General features: G+C 50.3%; 2 protein-coding genes across 3 annotated transcripts in view; one reads left to right on the top strand and one right to left on the bottom strand.

The window, feature by feature from the left end:
* The window catches only part of CMTR1 (cap methyltransferase 1), a 47,648-nt gene extending 37,407 nt beyond the window's left edge, over positions 1-10,241 (top strand). Inside the window, exons 16-24 of the mRNA XM_017641541.3 lie at positions 101-169; positions 1,118-1,249; positions 2,171-2,293; positions 2,990-3,081; positions 3,886-3,954; positions 5,338-5,385; positions 6,221-6,333; positions 6,947-7,055; positions 7,601-10,241. Of these exons, the coding sequence (XP_017497030.1) occupies positions 101-169; positions 1,118-1,249; positions 2,171-2,293; positions 2,990-3,081; positions 3,886-3,954; positions 5,338-5,385; positions 6,221-6,333; positions 6,947-7,055; positions 7,601-7,733 (888 nt within the window). The 3' untranslated portion in view covers positions 7,734-10,241. The remainder of the gene's footprint in view (positions 1-100; positions 170-1,117; positions 1,250-2,170; positions 2,294-2,989; positions 3,082-3,885; positions 3,955-5,337; positions 5,386-6,220; positions 6,334-6,946; positions 7,056-7,600) is intronic.
* Positions 56-27,334, bottom strand: CCDC167 (coiled-coil domain containing 167). 2 transcript variants are annotated; one of them, XM_073224777.1, is made up of 5 exons: positions 27,247-27,334; positions 13,543-13,637; positions 13,322-13,374; positions 7,328-7,434; positions 56-182 (listed from the first exon to the last, which is right to left on the bottom strand). In XM_073224777.1, exons 1-5 carry the CDS (start codon positions 27,286-27,288, stop codon positions 162-164), a joined length of 318 nt encoding a protein of 105 aa, XP_073080878.1. In that variant the 5' UTR covers positions 27,289-27,334; the 3' UTR covers positions 56-161. The 2 variants fall into 2 exon arrangements, with proteins under 2 accessions (XP_073080878.1, XP_017497038.1); XM_017641549.3 differs by lacking the exons at positions 56-182; positions 7,328-7,434 and adding an exon at positions 11,511-11,856.
* Positions 27,335-27,896: the final 562 nt, after the last annotated feature.

Here is a 27,896-nt window from a genome sequence, read left to right as displayed (position 1 = left end):
CCGTTTCCTCTTCCCCAGTCTGAGCTTATTCCCTCGCTTACATACACTCACACACAGCCTTGGTCAAAAGCATGTTTGAAAATCGAAGCTCTTGTTTCAGATCCCAGACCAGGCTCGAGTTGCTCCTTCTTCTTCAGACCCAAAATCCAAGTTCTTTGAGCTCATCCAGGTAAGTCTGGTGTCTGATGAAAATGAAGAGTTAGAGAAACTTAATTTTAGGTGGGGAAGGTGTATCACCGAGAGCTCCAGGTGCCTAGCCTCCCAAGGGCTTGTGGAGGCACCACCTGGGCTTTGAGGAGCTGGGCTGAGGCCACCAGAGGCGGGAGTCTTTGGTGTAGGCTGTTGAGTTCTCTGAGAGCCTATCAGGCTGCTTGAGATTCTTGCTCTAGGTGTGTGTTCTCAGCATTCCTGCTGCCCAAAGGGTGGTGCTATCACTCCCTGGCAAGTTCATGGTCCCATAAGATTTGCCTGCAGTGGGAACATGAAATGTGTGATGATGATTAAGGCAGAGTAGCTGAACTGAGGGCCAAGAGGGGCTGCCTTAACCCTAGGCTCCTTATCCTGTTTCTGGTGAGCTGGTCTTTGGAAATCTGCCCTGTTTTTTCAACACCTGACTTCCAGCTTTTCCCTGGGCATCATTTAAATCTAGCCTAGATCATGGGCCATTGTGCTGGTTTTGTGGGGTCAGGGGACTGGAGAATGAGATTCAAGGTGCCTCAGAGGAATAGCTTGTGTACATTCTTCTGAATGGGGTGGAGAGATTACTTCACTGCTCTCAAACCAACTGCTGGCAAGTCCTTGCCTTCAATTTTATTGAAGGGATGGCTTTTATATTCTGGTGACATTTCCTTATAGGTCTGGTAAATTGATATGTACTCAGGGACTTGGTGTTCTTTCCTTTCCCAGCCTCTCCCAACAGGTCCTAAAGGAACCCTCCAGGCAGATGGAATTAGATTCCATTTAGTACATGGTTAGGTAGAGCAGGAACTGCAGGAGACAGCAAGTGCTTCTGGTCCCTCATTTCTCCCAGCCTACCCCACTCCCCATAGAGGCACCCTTACTGAGCGCCTCTCCATTCCCCCAACCCAGCCGTGTTTTCTCTGACCCGGGGCTGCAGGGCACTGAGATTGACATCTTCAGCTATAAGCCCACACTGCTCACTTCCAAAACCCTGGAGAAGATCCGCCCTGTGCTTGACTACCGCTGCATGGTGTCTGGCAGCGAACAGAAGTTCCTCATTGGTCTGGGGGTAAGTCTGCAGCTGGCTTCTTACCCAGCTTGGGGCGGTGGAATCTTGCCCTCTGTCTGTGGCAGGATAGCTGCCTGCCTCACTTGGTGTGTGTGCTCTTGGCACCGTGGAACTGGGGCTTTGACCCCAGGGAAGGTATTTCTCGAAACTTCACTTCCTTTCCTCCTCTGAATTAGCCAGGTGTCATTCATTCATCCATTCTTTCATTTATTCACGTATTGCTTATTCATCTCTCTGCATTGCTAAAGGGAGCACTACCTTTTTTCTTGTGATGTCGAGCTTCTAGACTAATAGGGTGGTAGCAGGCTAATCTGGATTAAGCCCCTACAGCCATTACTTTACAACACCACCAGCACTCATGTTATCCCCTCTTAGAAACACACCATCTATCCTTGGGGCCATTACAATCTAAAATGGGGTAAGGGAAAGCCTTAGCAGTTCTATATCTTACTTAATTGGGTAATGTCATTATTACTCTTTCTTTCCACTCTGATTTGTCTTTCTCTATAATTTTATCTTTTCTTCCTCACATTCTGTGCTCTCTCAGACTTAATCTGTTTCACTTTTTACTTTCTGTCTCCTTCTCTGTTCTCTGGACCCTTCACCAAACCCGTCTCAGACATTCCTCAAGCTGGATCTTTCTTGAGGGCCACTAATCATGGACTTGGGCCATTTGAAAGTTCCCCTGGCCTGTTCCCTACCATCAAGACTGAGCCAGATTTCCACTTCTCTTCTGCTGATGCAGTGGAAGACAGCACTATCATCACTGAAGTATAACTGACAAACTCTCCTGGACATTTTCCTCTGACATTTCCTGACCCCATCAGCTTGTAGCTGCCAGCCAAAAGCCCTTTCAAGAACTGAGCTTCTCACTCCTCAACGTCCATGCCTGTCTGACTTGGTCCTTTCTCTTGCCCATAGAAGTCCCAGATCTACACATGGGATGGCCGCCAGTCAGACCGCTGGGTCAAGCTGGACCTGAAGACAGAGCTGCCCCGGGACACTCTGCTCTCTGTGGAGATTGTCCATGAGCTGAAAGGGGAGGTCAGAGGTGGTTCAATCATGTGTTCTGGTCCTGCCAGCTAAGGGAGTGAGACACAGCTGAGCCTGGCCCTTTCCCCACTCAGTCAAATGGGTTACATTGGATGTGGTGCTTGACAGGGCCCAGGGCCAGTGGAAGGCTTTGTAATTATTCCTATTCTTGAGTGGTTGCTCTAAGCCACTGTATATTTAGGTAAGAAAGACCACAGTCAGTGTACAAGCAGGAGGAGACCTCAATCATCTCTGCGTCAAGGGCTCTTGTGGATCAGCTGGGTATTTTTTTGTTGCAAATTTAGTTTCTGACCAGGGATCCCTTGGGAAAGAAGTAACTTGTTATGTCCCATGAGTTTTGGGTATTAATAGCCATACCAGTGATTTTCAGAATAGTCAGTGGGGACAGCTGGTGAGGGTGGGAAGTCAGGCCCAGGCTGGAGTACCCTGGCTGGATCACCATGCTGGCAGCCTCACTGGGTTTGAGGCTCGAGGGGCTTATCACCCAAAGCCTCAGATGGTTGCCTTCCCAGAAGTCTGGGCCATTCTGGTGCTGAGCATCAGTTGGGAGGCAGGCAAGAGAAGTATCCTGTGTTTAGAGCCCTATCCTTCCCCGTCTGTAGGCAGAATGGAGGCCAGCATGCCACAGTGGGCAGAGTGGGCTCAGTCTGATCCCTGGCAGGGTGGACAGTGTACTTGTTCTTCCAGGGAAAGGCCCAGCGGAAGATTAGTGCCATCCACATCCTTGATGTCCTTGTGCTGAATGGCAGTGATGTGAGGGAGCAGCATTTTAACCAAAGGTCTGACTTGGGCCCTGGGGAGGGAGGGTGAGTGGGACAGGGTAGCTGTGTGGCTGCAGCCTCTGAGGCTTGGCCCCTCACTTTTGCCCTCTATGTTTAAGGACATCCTTAAGAGTTTCCCTCCGCCATCCACTGGCTAGTTCCAAGCAGGGTGAGAAATTGGTGTTGGCACTTCGGTTTGCTAGGGCTTAGGCCTTGATTGTCATAGGTAATAGCACAGTTCATTTTTGCCACAGCTGTTCAGATCAGAGGTAGTGTTTGTGTTAAGGTTGAGCAAAACAATGGCCTTATAGGGAGAGGGAAGATCTCTGAAGAGTGTGTCTTATGCTTGGGTGGTCCCATTTAAGTTAGTTCATCTGGATCTTCCAACTCCCACAGAGGCACCTTTGTTTGTGGGTGGACGCCTAACCAGCTGTTAGAAAGGGACAAAAGGGAAGGACGTTTTATACACACACGATGTTGACATCCCTCTTAAATCGGTCCATCTGAGTGGGTGTGTGGTGGTATCTGGTAGGCAGTGATGGAGCAGACATCCAAGGTAAAGATAACTGAGGTTCTAGTGTGTGAATGAGCATGGCTGAAAGGACACCTCAGGAGAACCAACCAAGATGTAGTGAAATGTGAGGTTGGAATCCAGAGGAGAGGGCATGTGCAAAGATGTCAGTGTACTTGTGGCTTCTTGGGGAGCATGGTTGCTGACTCTTGGAGCAGTTTTTCTGCAGATTCAGTAGTGTTTTCCTGCTGGTGCTGTGGAAGTGTGGGTGAGAGCACCCTTGCTTGCCTTTGACTCTGTTTGGATTGTAGAATTCAGCTTGCAGAGAAATTTGTGAAAGCTGTTTCCAAGCCCAGTCGGCCTGACATGAATCCCATCAGGTGAGCATATGTCTTTCCCTCCCTAATCCCCCTTCCCCATTGCTTCTTTCTGGCCAATGTCTGCTTCCCTGTCCTGTGGGGGATGGGAGGGCTTTTTGGAGAGGACCCAGGCAAGGTTGGTGTTAGAGGTAAGACTGTACTTGATAAGCAGTTTGGGGGTGCTGGCTCCTTTGCCCCAGAGTGTCTCCCTATCCTGTCACAGTGGGCAGACCTCCACAGGGTTCATTCCTAGGGTTTAAGGTGTCCTTATTTAAGACGCATATGCTTCTGAGAGCTGCTAACACACCTCTGAGTTGCATATTCACGCTTGGGTATCATTAGCATATCACCTGGCCGTTTCAGTGTTTTCAGGTAAGAAAAGGGTGCTCTGGGAATGCCAGTGTTTTGAACATGAAAAAGAGAAAAATGGTTTGAGGGAGGGGGATTCTTGGTGCTTAGGAAGAAGGCCAAGGTTTGCTGCCATGTTAGGTAGTGTCAAAACTCCAGGTCCCTGAGGGAGGAGAGGATGATGATAGTCAGAGAGCAGACAGCTGGAGAACATACTTTTCCAGGCTGGGCCAGAGTCTGAGGTTACTATTACCTTTGGGTTTTCATATGACCAAAGACTGACGTGTCTCTATTCATTTATTAAAATCATTTTTATTATTTGTAATATAACTTAAGTTAGTTCAAATTAAATGCAGTAACGAGCCTACACTTTACAGATGTCTTCTGAAAGTCTAAAAGCAATTGCTTCCTGTGTTTTAAAATGTCTTATCTGCCAGGTCCCAAGGCACAGCTTCCAGGGACCCTGCCTCCGCTGCTTATGGTCTGGTTGTTGGGTCTCTGGAAACCTTACTCAGTAGCAGTTCCAAAAGCATGTTCGGGGGCCCCAGAAGTGGAGGGCTGGGAATCAAACAGGAGCCTTATACCCTGGGTAGGGGCCCCACTTCCTATGGTAGTAGGTCTGTCAGGATTATTTTGAAGTAACTGCTGTGGTGAGGGGTTGGGGGGTGGGGTGGGGCCTAAAATCCATGTAGCCAGAACTGGTCAAGAGCCTGGACCTTCGTGTTCTGAACCTGGTGGCAGTGATGGTGACCTGGTAGGAATGCTGGCAGAATCTTTGTCTGCCAGACCTTTCTTTCTTTCTCCCTTCCATTTCCCAAAACTGTATTGTGTTCTCCAGTTGCCCTGGGGTAGGCCCCAGGGGGTGCTTTGCAACTTTGAAACTTAGGACTCATCTGTGTAGGACAGCAGTGCAACAGGCTCATTCTTGGTGGGTTGGGTGGTACAGGAGCCCCATGCAGAGTGCGAGGATAGGCAGTCTCCAGCCTGCCAGCTGTTGTGTGGATAAGAATGTCTCCCCAGGAAGCCTTTTTCCTCTCTCCATTCCTCTATCCACAGGGTGAAAGAGGTATACAGGCTGGAGGAGATGGAGAAGATTTTTGTCAGGTGAGTGACTCAACCAGCGTAGCTCAGGATTGGAGGACTTGGGGTAGGAGGCATGGAAGTGTCCAGCATTTTTGAAGAGGTAGGGCGGTGAGTTGGCTCTGCCAGGCCACTTTTATCCCCACCTCCCTTGCCTTAGTGGGACTCCAGTATAGCAAAGAGGCCCCTGACTGAGAGCTGATTCAGCATCCTGTCAGGAGGGGAGCAGGGCGGGTGTGTGTCAGACAGAAATACGGTCTCAGTGATGCTGTAATAGTTATGATTGTCCCTGTGAGGGGCAGAGCAGCAAGCTGCTTGAAACACTATAAATCCCAGCTCCTGGTGCTGAGAGAGATTGAGCCTGGAGGGGTGGAGTGGTCATAACTGCATTCTCATATTGGCAGTGTGCTGGGTGCTCAGTCTGTGGGTCTCATCCTGGGTATGCGCTCCTATGGCCAGGGAGCTGGGCTGGGTCGCAGTATGCCTGTCTTAACTCTTTAGTAGCCACAGTGATATGGGTGGTGGGCTGAAGACCCAGTGGTGCCTGTGGTCTCACATCTTACTTGGATTGGTGTCACCCTGAAGCCCCCCAAACAGCAGCCACATAGTGGGGCATCTGTCACTGCCCTGCCTCCATTGCTTGGTTGGAGTTCAGAGGCTGAGTTCTAGACCTACACTGCACTCACTCACTGTGTGGCCTGGAACAACTTACATCTACCTCAGTTTCTTAGGTCTAGCTTTGTAAAAGGCTGTTGTTGGTGTGGTTTTGATATTAGCCAGACTAATGTTAGGGCTTTCTCTCTCTCCCACACTCAAACGCATTCACATGTCCTCTTTGTACCCCTGCTTGGGCAATCAGGTTAGAAATGAAGATCATCAAGGGCTCCAGTGGCACACCGAAGCTCAGCTACACAGGGCGGGATGACCGGCACTTTGTGCCCACTGGCCTCTACATCGTCAGGACAGTGAATGGTGGGTGATGAGTGAGTGTTCCCTGCCCCCTCACCCCCAGCCAAGGTGACTGGCCCAGACCCTGCCTGGGCCAGATCTAAGGGCTCCCTATTTAGGTGGGTGGCAGCCAGGCTCGCATTTCTTTTCAGTACATGTTGCAGGGGACTGTGTTCCTTGAGCATCTTCTGTTCTTTTTGGGGTGCTGGGGGTTGGATTAGGGCTGGGGCAAGAGGAGCCCAACTCGTATGTGCACACAGGGCCCTTATGTCAGGAAAAGGGACTTCTCAATAGGCAGCATATCTGGAAAGTTAAGCTTGGCATTTACATCCCCTGTGAAGTCCTTTTTCTTTGGTGCCCTCTGAATGAGTTCTTGCTCCCTCTGCCAGGGTCCCAGAGATATGTTGCAGACAGGCTGGCAGGACTGGGGTGTGGTTGTTAAGTGATTATCCTCATCCTCCTGGAGCCCCTTTGGGCTGATAATGAAGGCTGCATCCTGACAGGCTGTTCTCTGCCTGCATTTTGGGAGGGGAGTGGAAGAACATGAGCGGAGGAAGGCATATCCCTATGTTGGCCTGACCTACCCCCATGGAATTCTGTGTTCTTTCTGGGCTTCTTTCCCTCTTCTTGCTGTCAGAACCATGGACCATGGGATTCAGCAAAAGCTTCAAAAGAAAGTTCTTCTACAACAAGAAAACCAAGATCTCTACCTTTGACCTCCCTGCAGACTCCATTGCTCCATTTCAGTAAGTAGCCCTTCTCTGGGCCTGTCCCTGCACAGCCCCAGGTACTCCTGCCAAGACACTGGCCAGCCCTCTTGGGGCACCCACACCTGCTGGGCTCTTCCTGGTAAGGGTGGGCATGGTGGCTCCCTTCAGGGTGTGGCTGGGTCTGGGTAGCAATTATGCTCAGCTAGAGCCATGCCAGGACTTGCTGGGAAAGTTGGCAGTCCTGGGTGTGAAGGGCCCACCCAGGCAAGACATTTGCCCCATGGAGCAGCCACTGCTACATGACTTACCAGCAGTGGTGGGCAGGTGAGAGCCCCAGCTCTGCCCCTCAGGACACAGCTTGGTTGTAAGAAAAGTGGTTCTGGAAGGTAGGCAGGAGTTGGAGCCTTCTGGGTACCTTTTGGTAACAGAGAGAAGACCCTCAATTGGAATCATAGATCCCCCACCTCTGACTTTTAAGAATACCCACCTGCTAAGGCATAGTTGCCAGGGGTAGGGTGGTGACCTCTTGGTCCTGCTTTACCTGGGTACAGCCCTCTGACCTTCTTTCTCCTCCTCCCCAGCATCTGCTACTATGGCCGGCTCTTCTGGGAATGGGGGGATGGCATCCGTGTGCATGACTCCCAGAAGCCCCAGGATCCAGACAAGTTGTCCAAGGAGGATGTCCTCTCTTTCATCCAGACGCACAGCGCCTGAGGACCCCACCCTGCCAGATGCCCCGTTGTGCCCTGAGTCAGGGCGCTTTGCATGGGGCCCACAGCGCTGGTTCCTCCCCGTCTTGGGAAGGGACTGGGAGCAGTCACTGCAGCCTGGCCTTGGGGGTGGGGCTCTTCTCCCCATCTTCCCCAGAACTCAGTCGGGGGCCTTCAGAGGACACTCACACGTTCCTTCTGGGACATCTGGACCTCTCTCCCTGGAGACCTGCCTGGGAATACAGGATGCTGCTCCTCCAGCAGGTTGGAGGTCAGAGCCCGGGGCACAAGGGGCCAGTGGAGGACGTCAGCGGCAGGGGCGGTCTGCTCCCATATCCTGTACTCACTTTTCTGAGTTCTGTGTACTGCCCTGAGGGTGGCATGCACCCTGCTTTGCCCACCTTTTTATTGGGCCAACCCTGAGTGGGTGGAAGCCCACTGTCGTGAGCTGGCCAGGAGCAGCTGCTGTACAAATCAAGGTTTTGTTTTTTTGAATTTGCTGTTTTGTTGCCAAGTTGAAGATTTTCTCGTCTCCTCTCACCTCCTGTCCTGGTGTTCCCTAGAGTTCTCAGCCCTGGACCTCTTGACAGTCCCGCAGGCCGGGAAGGGAGGCATGTGGGCCCCACCTCTGTGACACCACATTAAGACACAGATGCAGGTAGCCTAGTGTGGATGTTAACTGCCTCCTGGGGTTGTAGAGCCTTCCTGTGCCCCATCCCCCTTTTTATTTTTTTTTAATTTTGGTATCATTAATCTACAATTACATGAGGAACATTGTTTACTAGACACCCTCCATCACCAAGTCCCCCCCATATACCCCATTACAGTCTCTGTCCATCAACGTAGTAAGATGCAATAGAGTCACTACTTGTCTTCTCTGTGTTGCCCAGCCCTCCCCGTGCCCCCCACACATACATACTAATCATAAGGCTCCCTTTCTACCCACCTGCCCTTATCCCTCCCTTCCCACCCATCCTCCCCAGTTCCTTTTCCCTTTGGTAACTGTTAGTCCATTCTTGGGTTCTGTGATTCTGCTGCTGTTTTGCTCCTTCAGTTTTTTTCTTTGTTCTTATACTCCACAGATGAGTGAAATCATTTGATACTTGTCTTTCTCTGCCTGGCGTATTTCACTGAGCATAATACCCTCTAGCTCCATCCATGTTGTTGCAAATGGTAGGATCTGTTTTTTTCTTACGGCTGAATAATATCCCATTGTGTATATGTACCACATCTGCTTTACCATTCATCTACTGATGGACACTTAGGTTGCTTCCAATCTTTGGCTATTGTAAATAGTGCTGCGATAAACATGGGGGTGCATCTGTCTTTTTCAAACTGGGCTGCTGCATTCTTAGGGTAAATTCCTAGGAGTGGAATTCCTGGGTCAAATGGTATTTCTATTTTGAGCTTTTTGAGGAACCTCCATACTGCTTTCCACAATGGTTGAACTAATTTACATTCCCACCAGCAGTGTAGGAGGGTTCCCCTTTCTCCACAGCCTCGCCAACATTTGTTGTTGTTTGTCTTTTGGGTTGTGGCGATCCTTACTGGTGTGAGGTGATATCTCATTGTGGTTTTAGTTTGCATTTCTCTGATGACTAGTGATGTGGAGCATCTTTTCATGTGTCTGTTGGCCATCTGAATTTCTTCTTTGGAGAACTGTCTGTTCAGCTCCTCTTTTTTAATTGGATTATTTGATTTTTGTTGAGGTGCATGAGCTCTTTATATATTTTGGATGTCAACCCTTTATCGGATCTGTCATTTATGAATATATTCTCCCATACTGTAGGATGCCTTTTTGTTCTATTGATGGTGTCCTTTGCTGTACAGAAGCTTTTCAGCTTGATATAGTCCCACTTGTCTATTTTTGCTTTTGTTTCCCTTGCCTGGGGAGATATGTTCATGAAGACATTGCTCATGTTTATGTCCAAGAGATTTCCCATCCCCTTTTTATATGAACCTTGGGCAGCTCTAGAAGGGGGAGAGAGCAGCCTTGAAAACCTGCCGTTTTCTGTGCCCTAGCAGCAGTGGCCCCACTGTAACAGAGGGTACCTCTGGGGTTGGGTCACACTTAGCCCTCTGGCAATCATGGCACCCCCATTTGCCATTGCCACCCTAACACCCCCTTTGTCTTCCCCAGCAGAAGGTACAATTGCTTTTGTTGGTCCTTTTGTGGTCACTTCATTTCCTCTATCTTGGTGGAGGGGGAAGAGGGGAAGCTGGGCAGCAGCTTTGGATTGGGGGCGACTGTGGTGGTTTGTGATGGGAAGGTATACCTCTCAGATGCTCATACAGCTCCCTTGGGTCCCATCCCAGTGTGACTGGTGTCCACGGAGATAGGGCATGGAGGCTCCCTAGGAGGTTGGACTCCACCTTGGGGTCTCCAGCCAGCATTCCTCCCGCACAGCCCTAGGTTTGGCAGCACTGCTGAGCTGCTGTATTTCCACCCAATTCTGGGTCTATCAGTGTGTCTTGCAGAATCTTGGATCATTAAAGATAAACATATTTTTAATTTCTGTGTTGCTCTGTGCTGGGGCTGCTGCTGTTTATCCTCAGTGGTTTGCAGTCTGGCTTGGGTGAAACAGCTTGGGCTGGAGGTGAAGGGCAGGGAGCTGTACTTGAAGAGGAAAGTGTTTGTCCAAGATCCTGGGCTCCATTAGGCTCCCAGGGATGCTCCTTGCTGCCAGAGAGGAGGCCCAAGGAAGAGTCAGAAGCAGGGACTGGAGAATGAATGAACTGACAGCCCAGAGGGGCAGGCAGGCACCTTCCCCCTTACATAAATCACACCTGCTCGCTCCATGGTGGCACTGTGATAATGCAGGATCAGTCTGTGTGACTAAAATAACAGAGGTGTCAGACCAATTAGTGTCACTAGACTGGAGAAGAGAGGGAGAGATGGTTTCTCTGACCCCAGGCCCATCTCCCCTGTGCGCCTGCTCCAGGGTGGGGACGTGCAGGAGCTGATGGTTCCCTTTGGCTCCCAGCTAGAGTTTCTCCACCAGATCTGTGACTCCTGAGTTGCTGCCCTCTTAGAGCCCGCCTGCACTTCACTTGGCTCCTTCACCCTGGCCCAGAGGGTCCATCCTTGATCTTCCACAGCCTTAGTTCTGGAGCAACTCCTTTCCTTGTTTTCACTTCACTGGGTATAATCTGGGTACCCAGGCCCTTCACCCTCTTGGTTGCTCTGCTGTGCTCTGCCTCACCCCAGCCTCCATTCCTGACCATCGCGGCTCCTGTGCTGTGAGGGGGTGGGAGCTACTGCACACCAGCTCTGGGGCTGTGTTCACGAGCCACAGGTGCTCCTTGCTGCTCCCTGCAAACCCTGCATGAGTGGCCACTGCTGCTGGAAGGCTGACTGGTCACTGCCACACCTTACCAGCTCTGCCTGCCTCTTGAAGATGGATGCACTCTCTGCTCCCATGGGACCCCATACAACCACTTCAAGCCCCCAACTCACCCTTGGCTGCACAGGCTGCATTTTTTCTGCCCTAGTTACAGGCAGTGGCACTGACTGCAGGGCAAGACCATGTACCTGGCAGACAGGAGGTGCAGTGCTCACCTCTCAGCCCAAGCATTGCCCACACCCCAGAGGTGGCCCCCAGCAGTTTTGGCTTAGAAAGTGCTTCATGCTGTCTCCTTATTCCTCATGTAACCTGGGGGCTCACCTTCACAGCCCCTTTTCTCCTCCTAAGTTCTAAGCTGAGAGCTTTTCTTCCTTAAAATTCCTGAGCTGCCCCCACTGTCCCTTGGCTCCAGTCAGACCATGACATTCACTCAGCAGACAGGAGCAGCTTGTGTGTTCTTTATTGCCTGTCCCTGGGGCTGAGGGAGGAGCCAGCACAAAGTCCTTCTGGAGACCCAGGCTCCAAGGCAGGCAAGGGGTCTAGGCTGACAGGAGGCCTGCCCAGGTGTCGGGTGGGGACAAATGCTCCTGCGCCTTGGTTCTTCTGAGGCTTGAAGGGCCTGCTTGGTCACGACCAGGGAGTCAAGGGGAAATGTGTGCTGAGTGGAGAAATCTCAGGCTCACACAGTCCAGTAGGCATAGATGAGGGTCAAGAGGATGAAGATGGCCACAGAGAGCAGCGTGTTCTTCCGGTTCTCCTGCCGAAGCAACTTCAGCTCCTTTTCTGGGAGGAAACAGTGGTGACAGGTCGTTTGGTCCCATCTCCTACTCTCATCTGCCTCTGCCTCTGCCTCTCTCACAATTGGGTGTACACGCTGCTGAAGGCAGTGTGCCCTCCCAGCCACTCATGTACCCACAAAATGACACTCCTTGATCTCTCCAGATCTTTACCTTTTGGCTACCGATCCCAGCCCAAAACAGTCCCAACACCCAGTGCTGTTCAACCATTTCTCTTCAAATGCAGTTGAAGTTGAGAATGTAGTATGTGAGGGGGTCATCAAAAAGGCCACACCTGAAAGCCAAGAGAGGTGGTGGCATGGCATCGTCAGGTGAGTCCTTTGGCCTGTCACTGAGTAGGCTCTGTGGTGCTTATCTGTCCAGGGTGTCTCATTTATCTGACTAGAAACTCAGGGCAGCTGGGACCCCCTTGGGCCTGGCACTGGAGTAGATGTAGGGTGGGGCCACACCATCCGTGCTTCCAGGCCTGCCCTTTGTTGGAAGCCCAGCTAAGGAGGAACGAGGGATGCTCAGAGGAAGCACTCTGTAGCCCACAAGGTAGCTGGGCTCACCTCTAGAGGAAGTCAGTCCTGCTATTGTGCAGCCACAGATTCCATTTATCCCTCCATTAAGGCACACAGGTTGTTGGGACTCTGTGAAGGCTAAGCTGAGTGGTGATGCCATGATTATATGGAAATTGCTAGGCTTGAGCAGTGTTTCACCCGACCTGTGTGAGGGGGTGGGAGCTACTGCACACCAACTCTGGGGCAGGCGAGACAGCCCGGGGCCCTGCTAGAGATGGGTGTGCCCTGTGCTTGCAGTGTTGATGCAAACTGGTCCCTCTGGGAAGTTCCCTGCCTTGTGGAGTGTTCTAGGGCAGATTCCTAGCCAGTTCTGGTCCCCGAGGGGATAATACAACTGAAAAGTCTGAGGGGCCTCTGCAGACCATTATCCTCCATGCTGGTAGGGCAGGCCCAGCAGCCACCCCTCTGGTTCCGGCCCTGCCTAGGCTCTACCTGGCTCTGCCCCCAGTGCCCAGAAGGTGGCAGCAATGCTCCACCCACAGCAGCCCTTCCCAGCGCCCAAGTGGGAAGTTCCTCTTCCATCCCAGCCCCCCACGCCCATCCCAGGGTTCTACTAGGAGGGAGTGGAGGTCTGTAGGGTAGGACACGCCTTCCAGGTATGGGTGGGTGTGAGTTTCTTCTGTACCTGGCTACACACAGCCATACCACCTCATCCTCCAAGGGGAAAAACGGCCATGCAGGCCTCTCCGTCTCCCTTGGGACAAAGGAGCAGACGTGCTGGCCTTCCAGGCTGCTGGACTTACAGTGGGTTCCTTCAACGTACTGGGGGCTGGATTCCCCCTGAAGACCTCCCTTGATCCCCATCACCTTGTAGGCTTCCTGGGCTGGCTGTCCCCTCCTGGCCCCAGGGCTAGAGGTGGGGCTGCTAATGGAAAGGCGTTCTCTTACCATAGTTGGACGCTTTGCTCATCAGTCTGCTTTTCTCCTTCTCCAAAGACCTCCTGTTGAGGGGGAAGGAGTGTTATGGCTCAAGCCCTTTTCCTTAACTCCTGAGGGGCAGCTGGCACACCAGGGTAGGCTGGACATGAGTCCGGGTCTGGGGGCGGGAGTTCAGGGCCAGGACCCTGGGATGGATACAGGAGGCCCAGGGAGGGGTGCAGGGGCATTACCTGGCCTCCGGGCTCAGCTCTGCCTCATAGAGCTTGAAGTTCACAGCCTCCAGGTCTCTCCAACATTGTGACAGCTTTTTCTCCAGTCCATCAATCTGAAACACACAGTGCACCCAGCAGACAGATGGGGCACAGCTTCACAAGTTTTGAAACAGTTGGGATCCCGGGATGGGAAGGAGGAGCCTCTAAGAGTTGTCTTGGACAGCACCCCTCTCCCCCCAATCACCTCTATTTTGCTGTCCTTGGCCTGTCCAGGGTACAGCCTGAGCCCCACTGGGAACAGCTATGGGAGTTGCTCAGGCTCCCACAGCTGCCCTGCCCCTCTGGACCAAAGTGGGTTGAGGGCAGATAGGAGCAGGGCCTGTTAGCTGTCTCCCCAGCACACGCTCATGTGGGCCCACAACACACAAGGCATTCTAGAATGATAGGAGCTGCTGCTGGAAGGTGCTGCCTTTCCAAAGCCCTCCACATATCTGAGGGGCCGGGATTAGACATCTAGGGGCTAGAAAGCAGAGGTATTTTTCACATTGAAACACTTCATCTTAAAGTAATCTTAGAGTTGTAAGAATATACATCTTTCCATGATAAAAATACAAACTCTGCCCATTGTTAAAGTACCTGCAATTTATGTGGCAAAACAGCTAAGCTCTTAAAAGGTTGGTTGCCAAAGGTATTAGTTTTCCAATTTGTCTGGATTATAGTTTCGAGGTGTGTTCTTGGGGAAATAATTTGACCCATGCTGAAGTTTTGTAAAATACTGGACCAGATCATCCAAGCCTGGGTCCTGGTATCATGTGCTTGGCTTTGAAAGTTCATCTGTATACAGGTGTCTAATCAGCCACCTCTCTGGGCCCAGGCCTGCCTTTTTTGCATCTCTGCCCTGCTGGCAGGAGCCTAGATTTCAGTGGATGGGAAGGTTCAGAGGGTCCCATATCTCTCACAGCAGTGACTGAATAGTGCCTTGGGTCCCGGTAATGCTTGATTTTCCATCTGGCTTCACTCACTCTCATCACATCCCTAGGAAGAATAACAAATATGACTTCTATTTCCCAAATGGGAGAACAGGCTCCCCAAATGGAATCAATTATCTGAGGAGTCGGGGTGAAACACTCCTCTATCGGTGTCAGCGAGTTCTCTGCTCCAGTCTCTTCTGGAATGGCTCCTACAGAGATGGCAGTCAGTGACTCCAAGTATGAGTCCCAGAGTCCCAGGCAGGTGTTCTGGGGCCTGTATTAGGAGAGTTGCATGTGAAGTCTCTGGGCCTCTTGCCCCTTTCCCTCAGCTGAGTGCCTGGCCGAAACAACACACCAACTACCCCCTTCCCTGCAGTCCCAGACCACTGCCAACTCCAGCTCCGGAATCAGGGTCCTCGGGGAGGGAGCAACTGCACAGTCTAAACTGCCTGGTTAATTGTGTAATTTCTCTGCTAATGGGCACCAAAGGGAGGGCTGTCCTGGGAAACAGCCCCAGCCAGGACCTGGGGAAGCCAAAGGCCATCCTGGAACCTGCACTGTAGGGAAACAGACACTGGGGAGCCAGGGTCAGGGAACAGCAACAGCCTGATGCCAAGGTTAGTGAAGCCCAACTGGGAGGAGCAGGTTCTTCGGGCTACCATGAAGCGCCCCCTTCATGGCACCACCGCCAGCACACAGCCCTGCTCCTCAGGACCTCGGACTTGCCTTTTCCACCCTGTGGTGTAGAAACAGGACACCAAATTCCACCAGGGTCCCAAACAAAGCTTAATTCTTGAAGCTCTTACCTTCTCTGCTGCCCTTGGCTACAAATTCATCAGTCCTTTTCAGAGGCTGAGCACATACTATATCATCCCAGCTGCATGTCAAACCTTGTCTTCCCAAACTCTGGGAGCCCTTAGGACAAGGCTGTAAAGTTGTAGCCCAGGGGGTCAAGTCTAGCCCAGACTGGCCCATTCCACTCATGCACATGCCTGACCCCTAGGGTGCCTGACTTTGCAGCTCTTGTTCTGGAAGGCCCGGTGACCATCTTTCTCTTCTTTGTGGCCACAAGGCCTGGCCCACTGAAGTCTTTGTAAATGTAGCCATGAAAAATGAGGTTGGGCGTGGGATTGAGGGGCTGGGATGGATTTAGGCCTCATGTAGTGGCTGGAGTCCAGAACCCTCTGTTTGTGCCAGAGGAGCTGGAAGGAGCTAGGAGAGGCAACTATACATGCACAGAGATTATGTACTTTGCAGATCACCCAGTGCAAGCCAGTCCAGGTTAGAGTTCTCTCCGCAAATCCTTATGCCAGGCCCCAGGATGCATGTCAGTCTAGGGAGAAGGCAGTCTGAAGACTCCCATCCCTAAACTCCTCTGGAAGGCTACCAGGTGCCCAGACAAGTGGTAATTGGCCCAGAGTGAGGCCAGGAACTCATGCTAAGCAGTCTTTAAACTGAGGTTGGCAAACTACAAGTGGCCAAACCAATTGGCTGTCGTGCTCTGGGAAGGGCCTGTGAAGCTGGCAGTTGGAGGCCTTTATATGAACAAGCCCAATTTATCCCCTTTCATTTACCACTTTTTAATGAGGCTTAAACGGACCGACATAAATCAAGGTTTTAGGGACTTGAGTTCTAACCTTCCTCTGAATATTTATGTCCTGCTGACAGCTCTCTCTGATTCCCTTCAAAATAACAAGTTCCCTTCTTTATAACCCAGCTGCCTGATGTGGGCTGAGTGAGGGGAGGCTGACATTGTCAGGAGGCTCCCCAGTAGACCACAAACTCATCCTCAGAAGGTGACCCCGCTGGCAGTCAAACACCCTCCAGCATTTGCTGAAGCAGATGCCAGCTCTTGAGCAGCAATGATGAGTGCAAAGATCCTGGGTGACCTCCTGGCTGCAAAGAAGGCAGGGAGGGAGGGTCAGGATGCATCTTTTAGTTGTGACTGTGATCAGAAGTGGTGGCTAAAGTAGAGTTGGCCCAGCAAATTCGGCCAGAAACCGGGGACGGGACACAGAGAGTAGGCCTTGAAGCCTCTATTTGGATTTTCAGTCAGCTCTTAGTGACATGCACATGGATTATTCACTTTACAGACTCCCCAGTGTGAATCTATAATCCTTGGTTAGTTTTCCCTCTGTCATGAGGCTGGAGGCAACAGAGGACAAGTGAGCCAGGAACAGGAGAGAGGGCAAGGGGTTAGGACCAGTATAAGGAGACAAATGACAAGAAGATTTTAGAAGCATAAGGGTCAGAGCTGGGCAAGCAGTTGGGAGCCCAGGTATCCAGAAGCCTGAAATTGTGGTTCCTGAAAAATACGGTAGTAAGGTGTGTAGACTAATCAGGAGCATCAGCTTGCCACTTCTGCCATATGTCTATGTGATTTCCTTAATTCTGTGCCTTAGATTATTCATGTGTAAAACAAAGATAGTGTATTTCAGAGTTATAAGGATGACATGAGGCATACACGTAAGGGGCTCAGAACAGTGCCTAACACACATAGTAGAGTCAGTAAGTATCTGCTATCATTATTACCAGAAGTGGTTTTCACCAGATATTTGGGGAATACAAAGAAAACTTAATTTATGGCAAAAGTAAGAGAAGATAGGCAAGGAATGTTATGGATCTTCATTGGTCACTGGCTGGCGACAGTGGGAAGGAGAGTCCCTCTGGCAAAGATAGGCTATCCTCTGAGTCCATGGAGGGCTTTGGAGCGGGGTGGCTGCAAGCTAGACCATCAGAAAGGCCACTCCACGAGGTCAGCCAGCTGAGGACACAGCACGCTAAAAACCTCATGCTCCCACCTGGGGATGAAACTGGACTGGGGCTGTGGAGCCAGCGCCAAGCCATGGAAGCTGGGCCTGGTGGAGCTCGACAGTGAGAGGCCGAGAGCAGTGTCCAAGGGCAGAACAGACTCTGCTGTGGTTTGGGCATGTGAGGAGATGCGGAGTGGCAGGGAGGCCCGGCAGCCAGGGCCTGGATTCATCCACACCATTATCAGAGATAAAGGCACCACTACAGGGCTTGCGCCAGGATGAAGGCAGATAAAGGCCCTATAAAAGAGATCGGACCAACTCCAGTGTGAAGAGGTTACCCTCCAGAGGCCAGGGAGGCTCCCAGGACCCCTGCCTGACAGGCTGGATGGAGAGTGGGTCACCTGGCAGGAAGAGCATGGCCGGAGTGAGACTGGCTCGGGTGCTGGGAGTTCCTGGAGCTCTAAGAGCAGAACTGCTGGCTACGACAGCCACAGGCAAAGTGTGGGGACAGAGGAGTGCGTGCCTCCAGTGCACAATAACATTAAGAAGTGTGCATGCGTTATGTTAATATTCAGACTGAGGATCCATTTTTATACAGGGAAAACCACACTGTGACTAAGTGACTGAGGTGTCAGTCAGCAGGTGGAACACAGCTGGAAAGGGACCTGAGCAGACAGAAAGGTGGTGGGGTGAGCTCCCTTCAAGTTAGCAAACTGTGCCTTCGGGCACCGCACCCAGAGTTGAGAGCCTGGTAGGTGTGGTGTAAACCTGTGTGCAAGCAGTCCAGGGGCCTTCCAAGTAGGTGGTGAGTGTAGGATGTTGTGGTGGGAAAGTCTGCTCTTGACCCTGAGACCAGCAGTGGCTGAAACCTGCGCAGGGGGACTGCTGGTCTGAGCCTAGGTAGGAAGGGAAAAAGAGAGGAAAAAGGGAGGGAGAAAGATACAATAAGGCAGGATGTGAGGAGCCTTCCGCTGAGGGGGAGCTGATGGCCCCAGGGGCCCTGGAGACAGGATTCAGGAAGTCTGTGCTGTAACAAGAAAGGCCTCCTTCACGGGCAAGAGACCCGCTGCCTTTTTTACCCACAGACTGAGGGTTCGGTGCCTGGCGTGTGGCTTTGAGACTGGGCAGAAGAGCAGGCCCAGTGGGGCAAAGTGCAAGACCAAGGATTCTTCACAGCGATGGGGGCGGTCCCTGGGAAGCACACAAAGATCTGGTCAGTTCAGCAGAGGCCCCAACCCCAGGCAAACGGGGCCTTTGCTTTCCTGCTGGCGGGTGCGAAGTGAAGAGAGGCCTCTTCATTGAGGTTACCATGGGCTGGGACTCTGCCTGAGGCCTTCCTAAAGACCCCCCTTGGATGCACTACTGGGTGCTGTGTGCTCCATGGCACTGCAGTAGCAGTTCAGTGGCCCTGGGCCACCTGAGCGAAATCCCCTCTGCCACCTGACTTGGGGAACAACACCTTATCCTCAGAGCTTTAGGGAAGTCTCCCTCAGGTTCTATACACCATAAAACTGCTGTGTTAAGAGAAATTGTAAAATTTGTCTGACATTCCCAAGAGGAATCTTTTCGGGAGTGTGGAGTCTCCCGGAATCAAAGTCCTGACTGAGGTCTCTTTGGGGACAGGGAAGCTGAGTGCCAGCTAACAGATAACTGCCTAGCACACTGGTCAGGTCAGGCCTGTCGGGGGCCAGCTCTGGGTCTGGCTGCTGCCTTAAGTGCAGCTCATTCTGCTGACAAGCATGAGCCACAGGCTGTCACTCCCCTATCGAAGGTTCTCCTGTTGAAGGTGGCTGAATGGTGTTCCCATGAGCATCTTCACAGCCTGGGAGGTGGCTCCCACCCACTCTCTTAGAGGCCCCTGTCTAGAGCAGACTTTCTTCTGGGAAAGGGCAGAAGGCACCCTCATGGCTTGGCTGTGGGTCACGAAGGCCACTATTGTCTGGTTTAGGAAGTCATTTCTAGTCTTGCTGGCCTTGCTCTTAGGAGCTTCTGGTCAGCAAGTGACAGAAGTTGCTGTAACAGGTTAACCTCAGGAGTCAGGCAGCAGCCAAGGCATATCCCACACCTGCCTGGCCAGGTCGTTGATGGACGCTGAGACCTAATAAAGAGGATGGTGTCAGGGTACCTGAGCCTGATTCAAGTCACAGAGTTTCACATGTCTAGATGGCACAAGTTAAAGCAGCCTTGGAAGCAAAAGCCCATGAGAAAGTAAGCTGCAATAGCAGCAGCAGCCAACTATTGCACAGCACGTGCTATGTGCCAGGCCCTGCTCTGGGCCCTTCGTGTGGATTCACTCACAGAATGCTCATAATAATCCACTGGGCTGAGTATGGTATCAGCCTCACATTTTGCACAAACTTGGGCAATGGAGAAGACATGATTTGTCAGGGTCATTGTGGATAAAATGAGAATTCCTGTGGCCAGGATTCTCACCTGGCCCTGGTTGACTAGCTCACTGCACACCTGTGGGCAATACATGGCTGTTGACTCTATAAAAAGAGCTCCACACAGTGCTCTGGGCACGACACGGTGGCAGGGCTGCAAGGCTGTAGGGGAGCAGAGGCTGGAATGGTGGCAGCGCCAAGGACAGAGGCCTGGACGATGGCTGTGCAGGACGACTGTGCAGAGGTCCAGAGGACAGCTGTGTGGACAGAGGGGCCCAGAGGCAGAGACCGGCTTGCTGCATGCAGACTTGCTCTGAGTGAATGGGATTTTAGTGACTGACCTGCCACCTAGAAATAAAGTTGGGTATAACCCTTTCACCCCAAGAATGTTTTGCTGTCAATTTCTTTGGTCACATTGAATACATGGTGAACCTGCCCGGGGCTGAAACCCCCTGGCAAGATAGTCATACAGCCAGCCCCTGGGAAAGCCAGGCAGTCTGTGCTGTTAGCCCCTGCCCCACATTGAGAAAGCAGAGAGCCACCTGCCCTGCGGCCCTCAGCTCCTGGGTACAAACTCAATGCCTTCTGCCTGGGCTAGACAGTTTGTGGGCAGCTCCATGTACGCTACCAATGTCTGTACCAACTTTGCAAAAAAGGGGCTGTCTGCTTTACAGGGCAGCAAACTCCTGGCACGGAGATTCTAAGTAGCCTGCCCAAGGTCACGTAATTGGAAGTGGCAGAACTGGGGTCTGAATCAGCGTTTCCCTGTTTCAGAGCTGATGGTCTTTTCACCACTTCAAGCTCTTTTCCCAAAATCCCTCATGAAAACATTCATGACAAAGAAGGGTTCTGTGGAGCAAATTCATTCCACACCCAGTCGAAGCTCATCGATAAGCTTGTTGATCTGGCTTAAACAGATTCTCTACTCTGAATAATCTTGTACGAGGGCTTTACTTGGTCTCTGCCCACATAACAGGTGTACTCTCTGTGAGGGAAGAACCTGGCTGAAGTCTGTTTGCTTGGAGACGGTGATACAGGAGCATCTCTCCTTATCACAGTGAAGGCAATTACCCTCTGACTCCCAGCCTCAAACATCCCTGCCTACCCCTAAATTGTCTGAACTGCCAAAGCACCCTCCAAAACTCATGCAACAGACCCAGTTTCCAGAAGGAAATACATGGGCTAGTTGGGCCTGATGACCCCTCCTTCCCCCAATGGGTTATTATCAAAGCCTTTCTTTTCACTTGCTAATTCACAACCCTGAGAGTGGTGTCAGCTGTTTCATCTTCAGCCCCAGGAACTGGATTTCTGGAAATCCACTCATTTTCATATGTCAGGGAGGTCCCAGGACATTTATTGTAATGGGTAAATAAGCCAGAACACCTGTCCATGTAGTCTCTGGCAAGGGTGCTGGGGCTTTCCATCTGGGGCCTTTGGGCCACACAGTCAAGTCACATGGGGGTCACAGGCCTTGATTTTCCAGCTGCAAACCGCAAAGGGTCGATTACCCTGATGTTGCTTAAGGGATGTTTTTCTGTGGAGGCGGCTCACAGGGCTCACAAAAACCTCCACCCACAGTTCCCTGAATCACCACAAGTTTCTCTCCCAGGCTTAGCAGGTGAAGACAGTAAACCTTCTCCATTTTTAATGAACAATTTTCAGGAAAAGCAGAGCGCCAAGGGACTTGGCACCTCTCTAGAGAGTCACCTGGCAGCAGGGTCAGGAACACAGGGCCCTGTAGGACCTGCTTGTGTGCTGAGCGGCTCTGCATGTACAGCCAAGTCAGTCCTTGCCTGGAGCCCTCAGCTGTCCCTGGGCCAGAACTGTTCGGGGTTTGTCTTCTCTTCTTTCCCCCAATATATGTTTTTTTGATAAATTAGCAAAAGCTTCTTCATTGCTGAAAGGCTCAAAGCACTATTCAAGAACTGGCATCCACTCTATGTCTTATGAATTCATTAATTAAGATGCTGGCAAACAGCCACTCCACACATGCTGACATCCAGCCGTGTTAGGTAATGAGGTTTTAGTCTCCTGACCCCCATCAGGTGGAGCGGAGCCAGACACAGGCCGCTGAGAGAAATCACCTGCTTGATGGCGACCTGTCGCTGGTGCCTAGCAGCAGGTGAGGCTCATTTAATGGTCAGTGGCCCTTAAACAGTGTCCGTAGGCTGTGAACCCTTCTCCCAGCCCCTTGGCCAGTGGCTCCCCAGCAAGGCAGTGCCCACCTGCTTGTTCCACTGTGGCCTCCTCACCTCTGGCCAGCAAACCACTCAACAGGGCTCAGATGGCAGGGGGGAGAGTTCAAGTGCCTCCTCCAGCCACTCAAGCCAATTCAGTAAATATTTATTGACAGTCCACTAAGCTGTTTCTATCCCTTGTCTCAGAAAACTGGTAGGTTCCCCTTGGCCTCGTGCACAGCCTGTTCCAGTACTAAGGCTGTCTTTATCCACTCTTGAGCTGGGGAGGTCATCCAGAGGCCATGACCACCAGCTTACCCTCAAGCTGCACCCGGGCAATCGGAGGCTCCTCACCCCCTCCCCATCCTTGGAATGTTCTCTGTGCACTGTTCCCAGAGTGGGAGCTGTTTTCAAGGATGCAGCCTTAAGAGAGCAATGTGTTGCTGAGACCATCTGCAAGGTGTACGTGACTGAACCCAGTTAAGGCCTCTATATGAACTGTAAGATTTGGTGTGTGGGTGCAGAGATCTACTTGTGATTGCCCAAGACGAGCCTCACATGTAAATTCCCTTATCAAACCTGCCACCTACCAGTCTGAAGTGGCCTGCCTCTGTCTTTGGTCTCTCCCTGCCCTCTGTGTAAGGGGGCCAGTTCTTGAAACAACTTGGTGCTTCTGCCCCTTCCTGCCTGTAGGGGGCTTACAGCAGTGGCTGACATTAAAGAAATAATTTTAAGTGTCTAATCTCCTCTCCGGGTGCCTAGGTCATATTTCGCCCTCAATTTACCACCTCTCCTTACTTGTTACTGATCCTGGCCTCTTTTTCTGGTAGAGATTCCAGTGAATTTTAAATAATTCCCACTAACTTTTACTCCCTATAGCAGACACTGTTAGTTGGCTAACACATTTCTTCCCAACCCCTTTCCTTTGCCCAACTCCACTACAGGGGCTAGAAAAGCTCAACAGATGCTTTCCCAGCCTCGATGCAGCTAAGGCTGGTCATGACCCAGTTCTGGCCAGTGAGACGTTCCAGAAGTCAGCTGGGAGACACCTGGGAGAGCTTATGCTTTGCTGATAAAAGGGACCGTGCTGTAGTTCCTTTATCCTTGCTCCAGACTTAAAGTTGGATATGATGACTGGGGAGCCGTGACAGCTATTTTGTGACTACTGAAGAAATAGCTAAGAAAATGGAAAAATACCAGCCCTGACTTAGCTAAGCTTTTGAACCAATGCCAGTAGCCAGCTACGTCCAAACTTCTTCTTGTGGGAAAAAAGCTATACTCCTACATACTTAGGTCACTGAGGTCAGTTTTCTATACCTTGTAGCCAAAAGCTCCCAAACTGATGGATTTTTGTACTAGGGAACTAGATCTAACCATCTTTTTTAAGATGTCTGCTAAGAAACCACAATTTGTTACCTTAAAACCACTGGCTATTGAAACATCTGAAAACACGAAGATGAATGGTTCAGCTGTGAAAGAAAAGTAGTGACCAAGTATGAGCTCATTACTATCAGAGATTAAAAAACAAACAGGTTTTACATCAGCCCAAACCCTATCAGTTTAGACTGAAATGCAACCTTTCTCATCTCCCACACAACATTAAAATTAGTACCAGGACTGATGATTTCTCATCTGAATTATAATCCCCTTGTTATTCAGAATTAACTCTCAGAAGCTAAAACTCATAACCAGTTTTTTCTAACTGTGAGATCTCACAAGGTAGCAAATGAGTTGAATTAAGACACCTCAAGAGAAGCCACAAGGGAGGAGGCTAGGAGACACTTTGGTTGTCCTAGGAGGTGACTGCCCAGCACAGCTGGCCTGAGCCAGCCCTCAGGGTGAGTGCTGCCTGCTCAGTAATTGCTTCATTACAACAAGTGGAGATGGTCTGCAGGTGATGAGATCATTCACTTGTGGGGGTTTTATTGCACTAGTCAGATTAACAAACATTTTGATTAAATCACCACTTCATTGGCACTAAGCACAGGAGTTTTAATAAGAGGACAATATCCACTGCTACTGAGCATCAGTGCACATTCAATGCACAAATCCGCTGGGGGCAGTGGAGGAACAAGGTGGGGAGTTAGCCAGATGCCAGGCTTTTCCTAAGGCACACAGTTAAACATCTCAAATCTTTTAATATCTGTGGATAAAATGAAGGTTCCTGTGGCCAGGATTCTCACCTGGCCCTAGTTGGCTCACTACACACGTGTGGGCAATGCGTCATTATTGACTCTATATAAAGAGCCCCGCCCAGTGCTCTGGGCAACCCAGTGGCACGGCTGCAAGGCTGCAGGCGAGCAGAGGCTGGAGTGGTAGCAGCACCCAGGACAGAGGCCCAGAGGCAGAGACTGGCTTGCCACATGCAGACTCGCTCTGAGTGAATGAGATTTTAGTGATTGACCTGCCACCGTGGAAATAAAGTTGGGTATAACTTTCACCCCAAGAACATTCTGTCATTTCTTTGGTCCCATTGAACCCATAGTGAACTTACCCAGGGCTTAAACCCATTGGCAAGACAACCTTTCACCCCAAGAACATTCTGTCATTTCTTTGGTCCCATTGAACCCATAGTGAACTTACCCGGGCTTAAACCATTGGCAAGACAATATCCAAACAAAAAGTAACCTTGGAGACTAAGATGGCAAATGTAAATGTCTATATTGGTATCAATAGGTAAGGAATAAAAATGGGCACGTGTGACTGGTAAAGGCACTAGGAGAGGATACACCCTACCAAATTCAAAACACTTAAAACCAATGTCAGCTAAACAAAAGACATCTGTGATCTTTATTTGGACCGTAGTCAGTGAACCGGTGACCCCTGGTGAAATTCAAGTCCTTTATGTTACAGATGAGAAAAATCAAGTTCAGACAAGGGGGTTAACTTGGCCATGATGCAAAGCTGCAAAAGAACCACCAGGGCTACTAATAAGAAAGAGTAGTTTGTTGATTATCACCCTGTGCCAGGCACGTGCTAGGCACTTTACACATATTTAATCCTCAAAACCACAGTGTAAAGTAAACTGCAATCTGCCCTGGAGACTGCAGGCTATTTACTGAAACACACTAGCTCGTTCTTTCCTAGAAATGGGCTGGACCTGGGGCTGTGGCCTCCTCGCCACGAATGCATTTCCCAGTGCTCCCTTGAGGTTAGGTGAGGTCTTGCATCTTAGTGGGTATCTTGGCCAAAGTCAAGTTAAGAACTTTGGGTCCAGGCCTCCCAGTGGGTATGCTTTCTCCACTCTCTCTTTCCCTGCCAGTGAACACCAATGGGGTGCCACCTAGTTTCATTCTGAGGTGACAATGAGACCCTGGGGGATGGCAGGATTATGAGATGGAGGGAATATGGCAGAAGCACTACATTCCTGGTACTCTAGACAAGGGGCTGGCAAACTACGGCCAATGGGCCAAATACAGTCCACTGCCTGTTTTGGTCAGTAAAAGTTTTATTGGAACACAGCCACACCCATTAATTTACATACTGCCTATGTCTGCTTTTGTGCTAGGACAGACAGCCAGACCTACTTAGGTATAACTGATTCTCCTTATTTGCAGTAGTTATGTTCCATAAAGTTGCTGCCAACAGTGAGTTAGCAAATAGTGAACAAGGTTAGGTCCCTGCGAACCTCTGGTCACAAGATTTTTTTTTTGTCAACCAATCAATACAAAATCTTGGTTTTTGTGTGTCTGTTTAATAAAGGGACCCTATTTATATTGTTGATTCATTAACATTGAACTCACAGCCAACAGCAAGCACTGTAACACATCCTTGAATAAAGCTTACCTAATGTATGTTTTCTCTGTAATGCACATACAGCTTCCTTGCACTTAGGAACTAGACAGGACTACACCTGAGGGCTATTTTAAACAGCAAATTCACCCACAAAAAGCACAAAAATGCAAAAACCATGGCACTAAATAGACTACAGAAAGGAACTTGTTTACAGCATAAGTGATGAAACAGGGAGGAAACGCACTGCTTTGTCCTTAGTAAGGTATGTGGGCCTCAGATGACTCAAATTTTTCACTGCTTTGAGTTTATCCATGAATTACAGCAAAAGTGTTACAAGTATTGATTTAGGAGTTACAAATACATTTTAGTAGGCAAATTCACAAATACTGAATCGTGAACAATGAAGATCAATTGTAGTTGCATCAGAGACCCTATGACCCACAGAGCCTACTACCTGACCTTTTACAGACAAAGTCGGCTGATCCCTGCTCTAGTCTCTTAGGAAAAAATTAACTTTCTTGTTCTTAAAGCCTCTGAATTTGAGGGCTTCTCTCCAACAGCAGCTTATTGTGTTCTGTTACAAGCTATGAAGCCCATGCTCTTCCCTACACAGCACCATCTCATTTTATCATCTATATTTTCTTTTGGGAGATTTGCATTTCTATAAACACTTTTGTCTTACCAAGTAGACCAATATTTCTCAAGGGGAAGTACTAAACCTTCCTACATCAGCATGGGTGTATGTAGCTTGTTAAAAATGCAGATTCTTTGTTGAAAATGCACACCCAAGTCCTACTGAATTACCCCAGGTGGGGGAGAGTTGAACTCTCTGTTTTTAACAAGCTCTACAAATGATTCCTAATGCATTCTGAGCTTGGTAGTAAATTCAAGAAGACTATTATTACCCTGTATCTCTCTTGCAAGTCCTGGGAGGGTGCTCTAAGGGAACTGTCAACTGTAACACATGGGAAACAAGATGCACCGGAAAGCTAATCACCTGTACTTGGTTCTCAGCTCTTCCAGCATTTCAACCTGGGCTCTCCTTGAAACCTATTTCCTCATCTGCAAAAATCTTAGGCTTATAGTGAAGATTAACTGAGAATGCAAATAAAGTAGCATACAGAAATTGCTCAATTTGCATCAATTTTCTTTCCCTTTCATATGCAGTAAATTATTTTTAAGCTCTCTGGGAACATAGAATTGCAGAATTCTCTGTAAATTCCTACAGATTACCAAAGTAATTTTCGAGCTACAAGCTTCTGTACCTGGGGTAAAATTTCCCATCTCAGGGGATATTTAAGCCATTTGGTAATATACTAAACTCCCCTCACTTTTTGGGATCCCCTCGTCTATAGACCTCTACCCCTCTGGGGTCCCCTCACCTCCGAGTACCGCCCTTTTCGGGTCCTCTTTCATTTACTCGCCTCCCCTCCACCTCCAAGTCTCTTTGGTCTGCAGGTCCTCTCACCTCCGGTTCCCATCTCTAGCGGCCCCTGAGGCTCTCCAACCTTCGCCTCCCCACCGTGCCCCTCACCTCCGGGTACCCCATCGGGCCCTATCACGGCCATGGCGTCCCTCTCCGAAACCCCGTGTCACCCTCACTTACTCCCCAAGGCCCCTCCTCCAACCTGCAGCCGGGAAACCCTCTACCCAGAAACAGGGAGAAGGCAACTAACGATGTGACCCCCCCTTCTCCCCTCACCTCTAGAGCGACGCCCAGAATCTCCCGCTTCTTTTTCGTCATGTTACTTGCCGGGATCCCCCAGTCATTATTGGGCACGCCCACTGGTGGCAGCACGCACGCGCAAACATTCGTGCTTATCTCTCATTGGTCTCCCAGGGGCAGGAGGCGGGGCTATAAGATCACCATTTTATTGAGGGGCATGGCCATTTTGGTGCGGCCATGTTTATGAGGGGCAACCTCTAATTTGGAGCCTCAACTTTGGGGTGGAGAGAGGATAACTAGATTGGCCGTGGAGGAACAAGGGCCCGCCCAGAGGTGGAGCAACTCCTTTCCTTCCTAGTTCAAAACCGCTTGACATCACTGAGATCCTCTTCTTCACCCCATGTTCTTTTTCGGTGCCCTTCAGTCCTTTTAGTGACCACCGTAACCAGTCTGAGTCCAAACCCCACTCCCCAATGAAATTCTGCCCAACCTTTAAGGCTCATCCTGAAACACTTTTCCCAGAACCCCACTTTGAGCTCCTTGTCCCCTTGGGATATGATAACAACCTTCTGTTGTTATTCCTCCTTTTTTGTCTCATGTTCTTACTCATTTTTTATTGTTTTATTGTTAGAAGAGCCTACAAACATCATAGAAAACTTGTAAAGGAAAAGCAGCATCTTTAACCA

Source organism: Manis javanica, chromosome 16 (assembly GCF_040802235.1).
Source record: "Manis javanica isolate MJ-LG chromosome 16, MJ_LKY, whole genome shotgun sequence".
NCBI lineage: Eukaryota > Metazoa > Chordata > Mammalia > Pholidota > Manidae > Manis > Manis javanica.
This window is presented reverse-complemented; position numbering and strand designations above follow the sequence as displayed.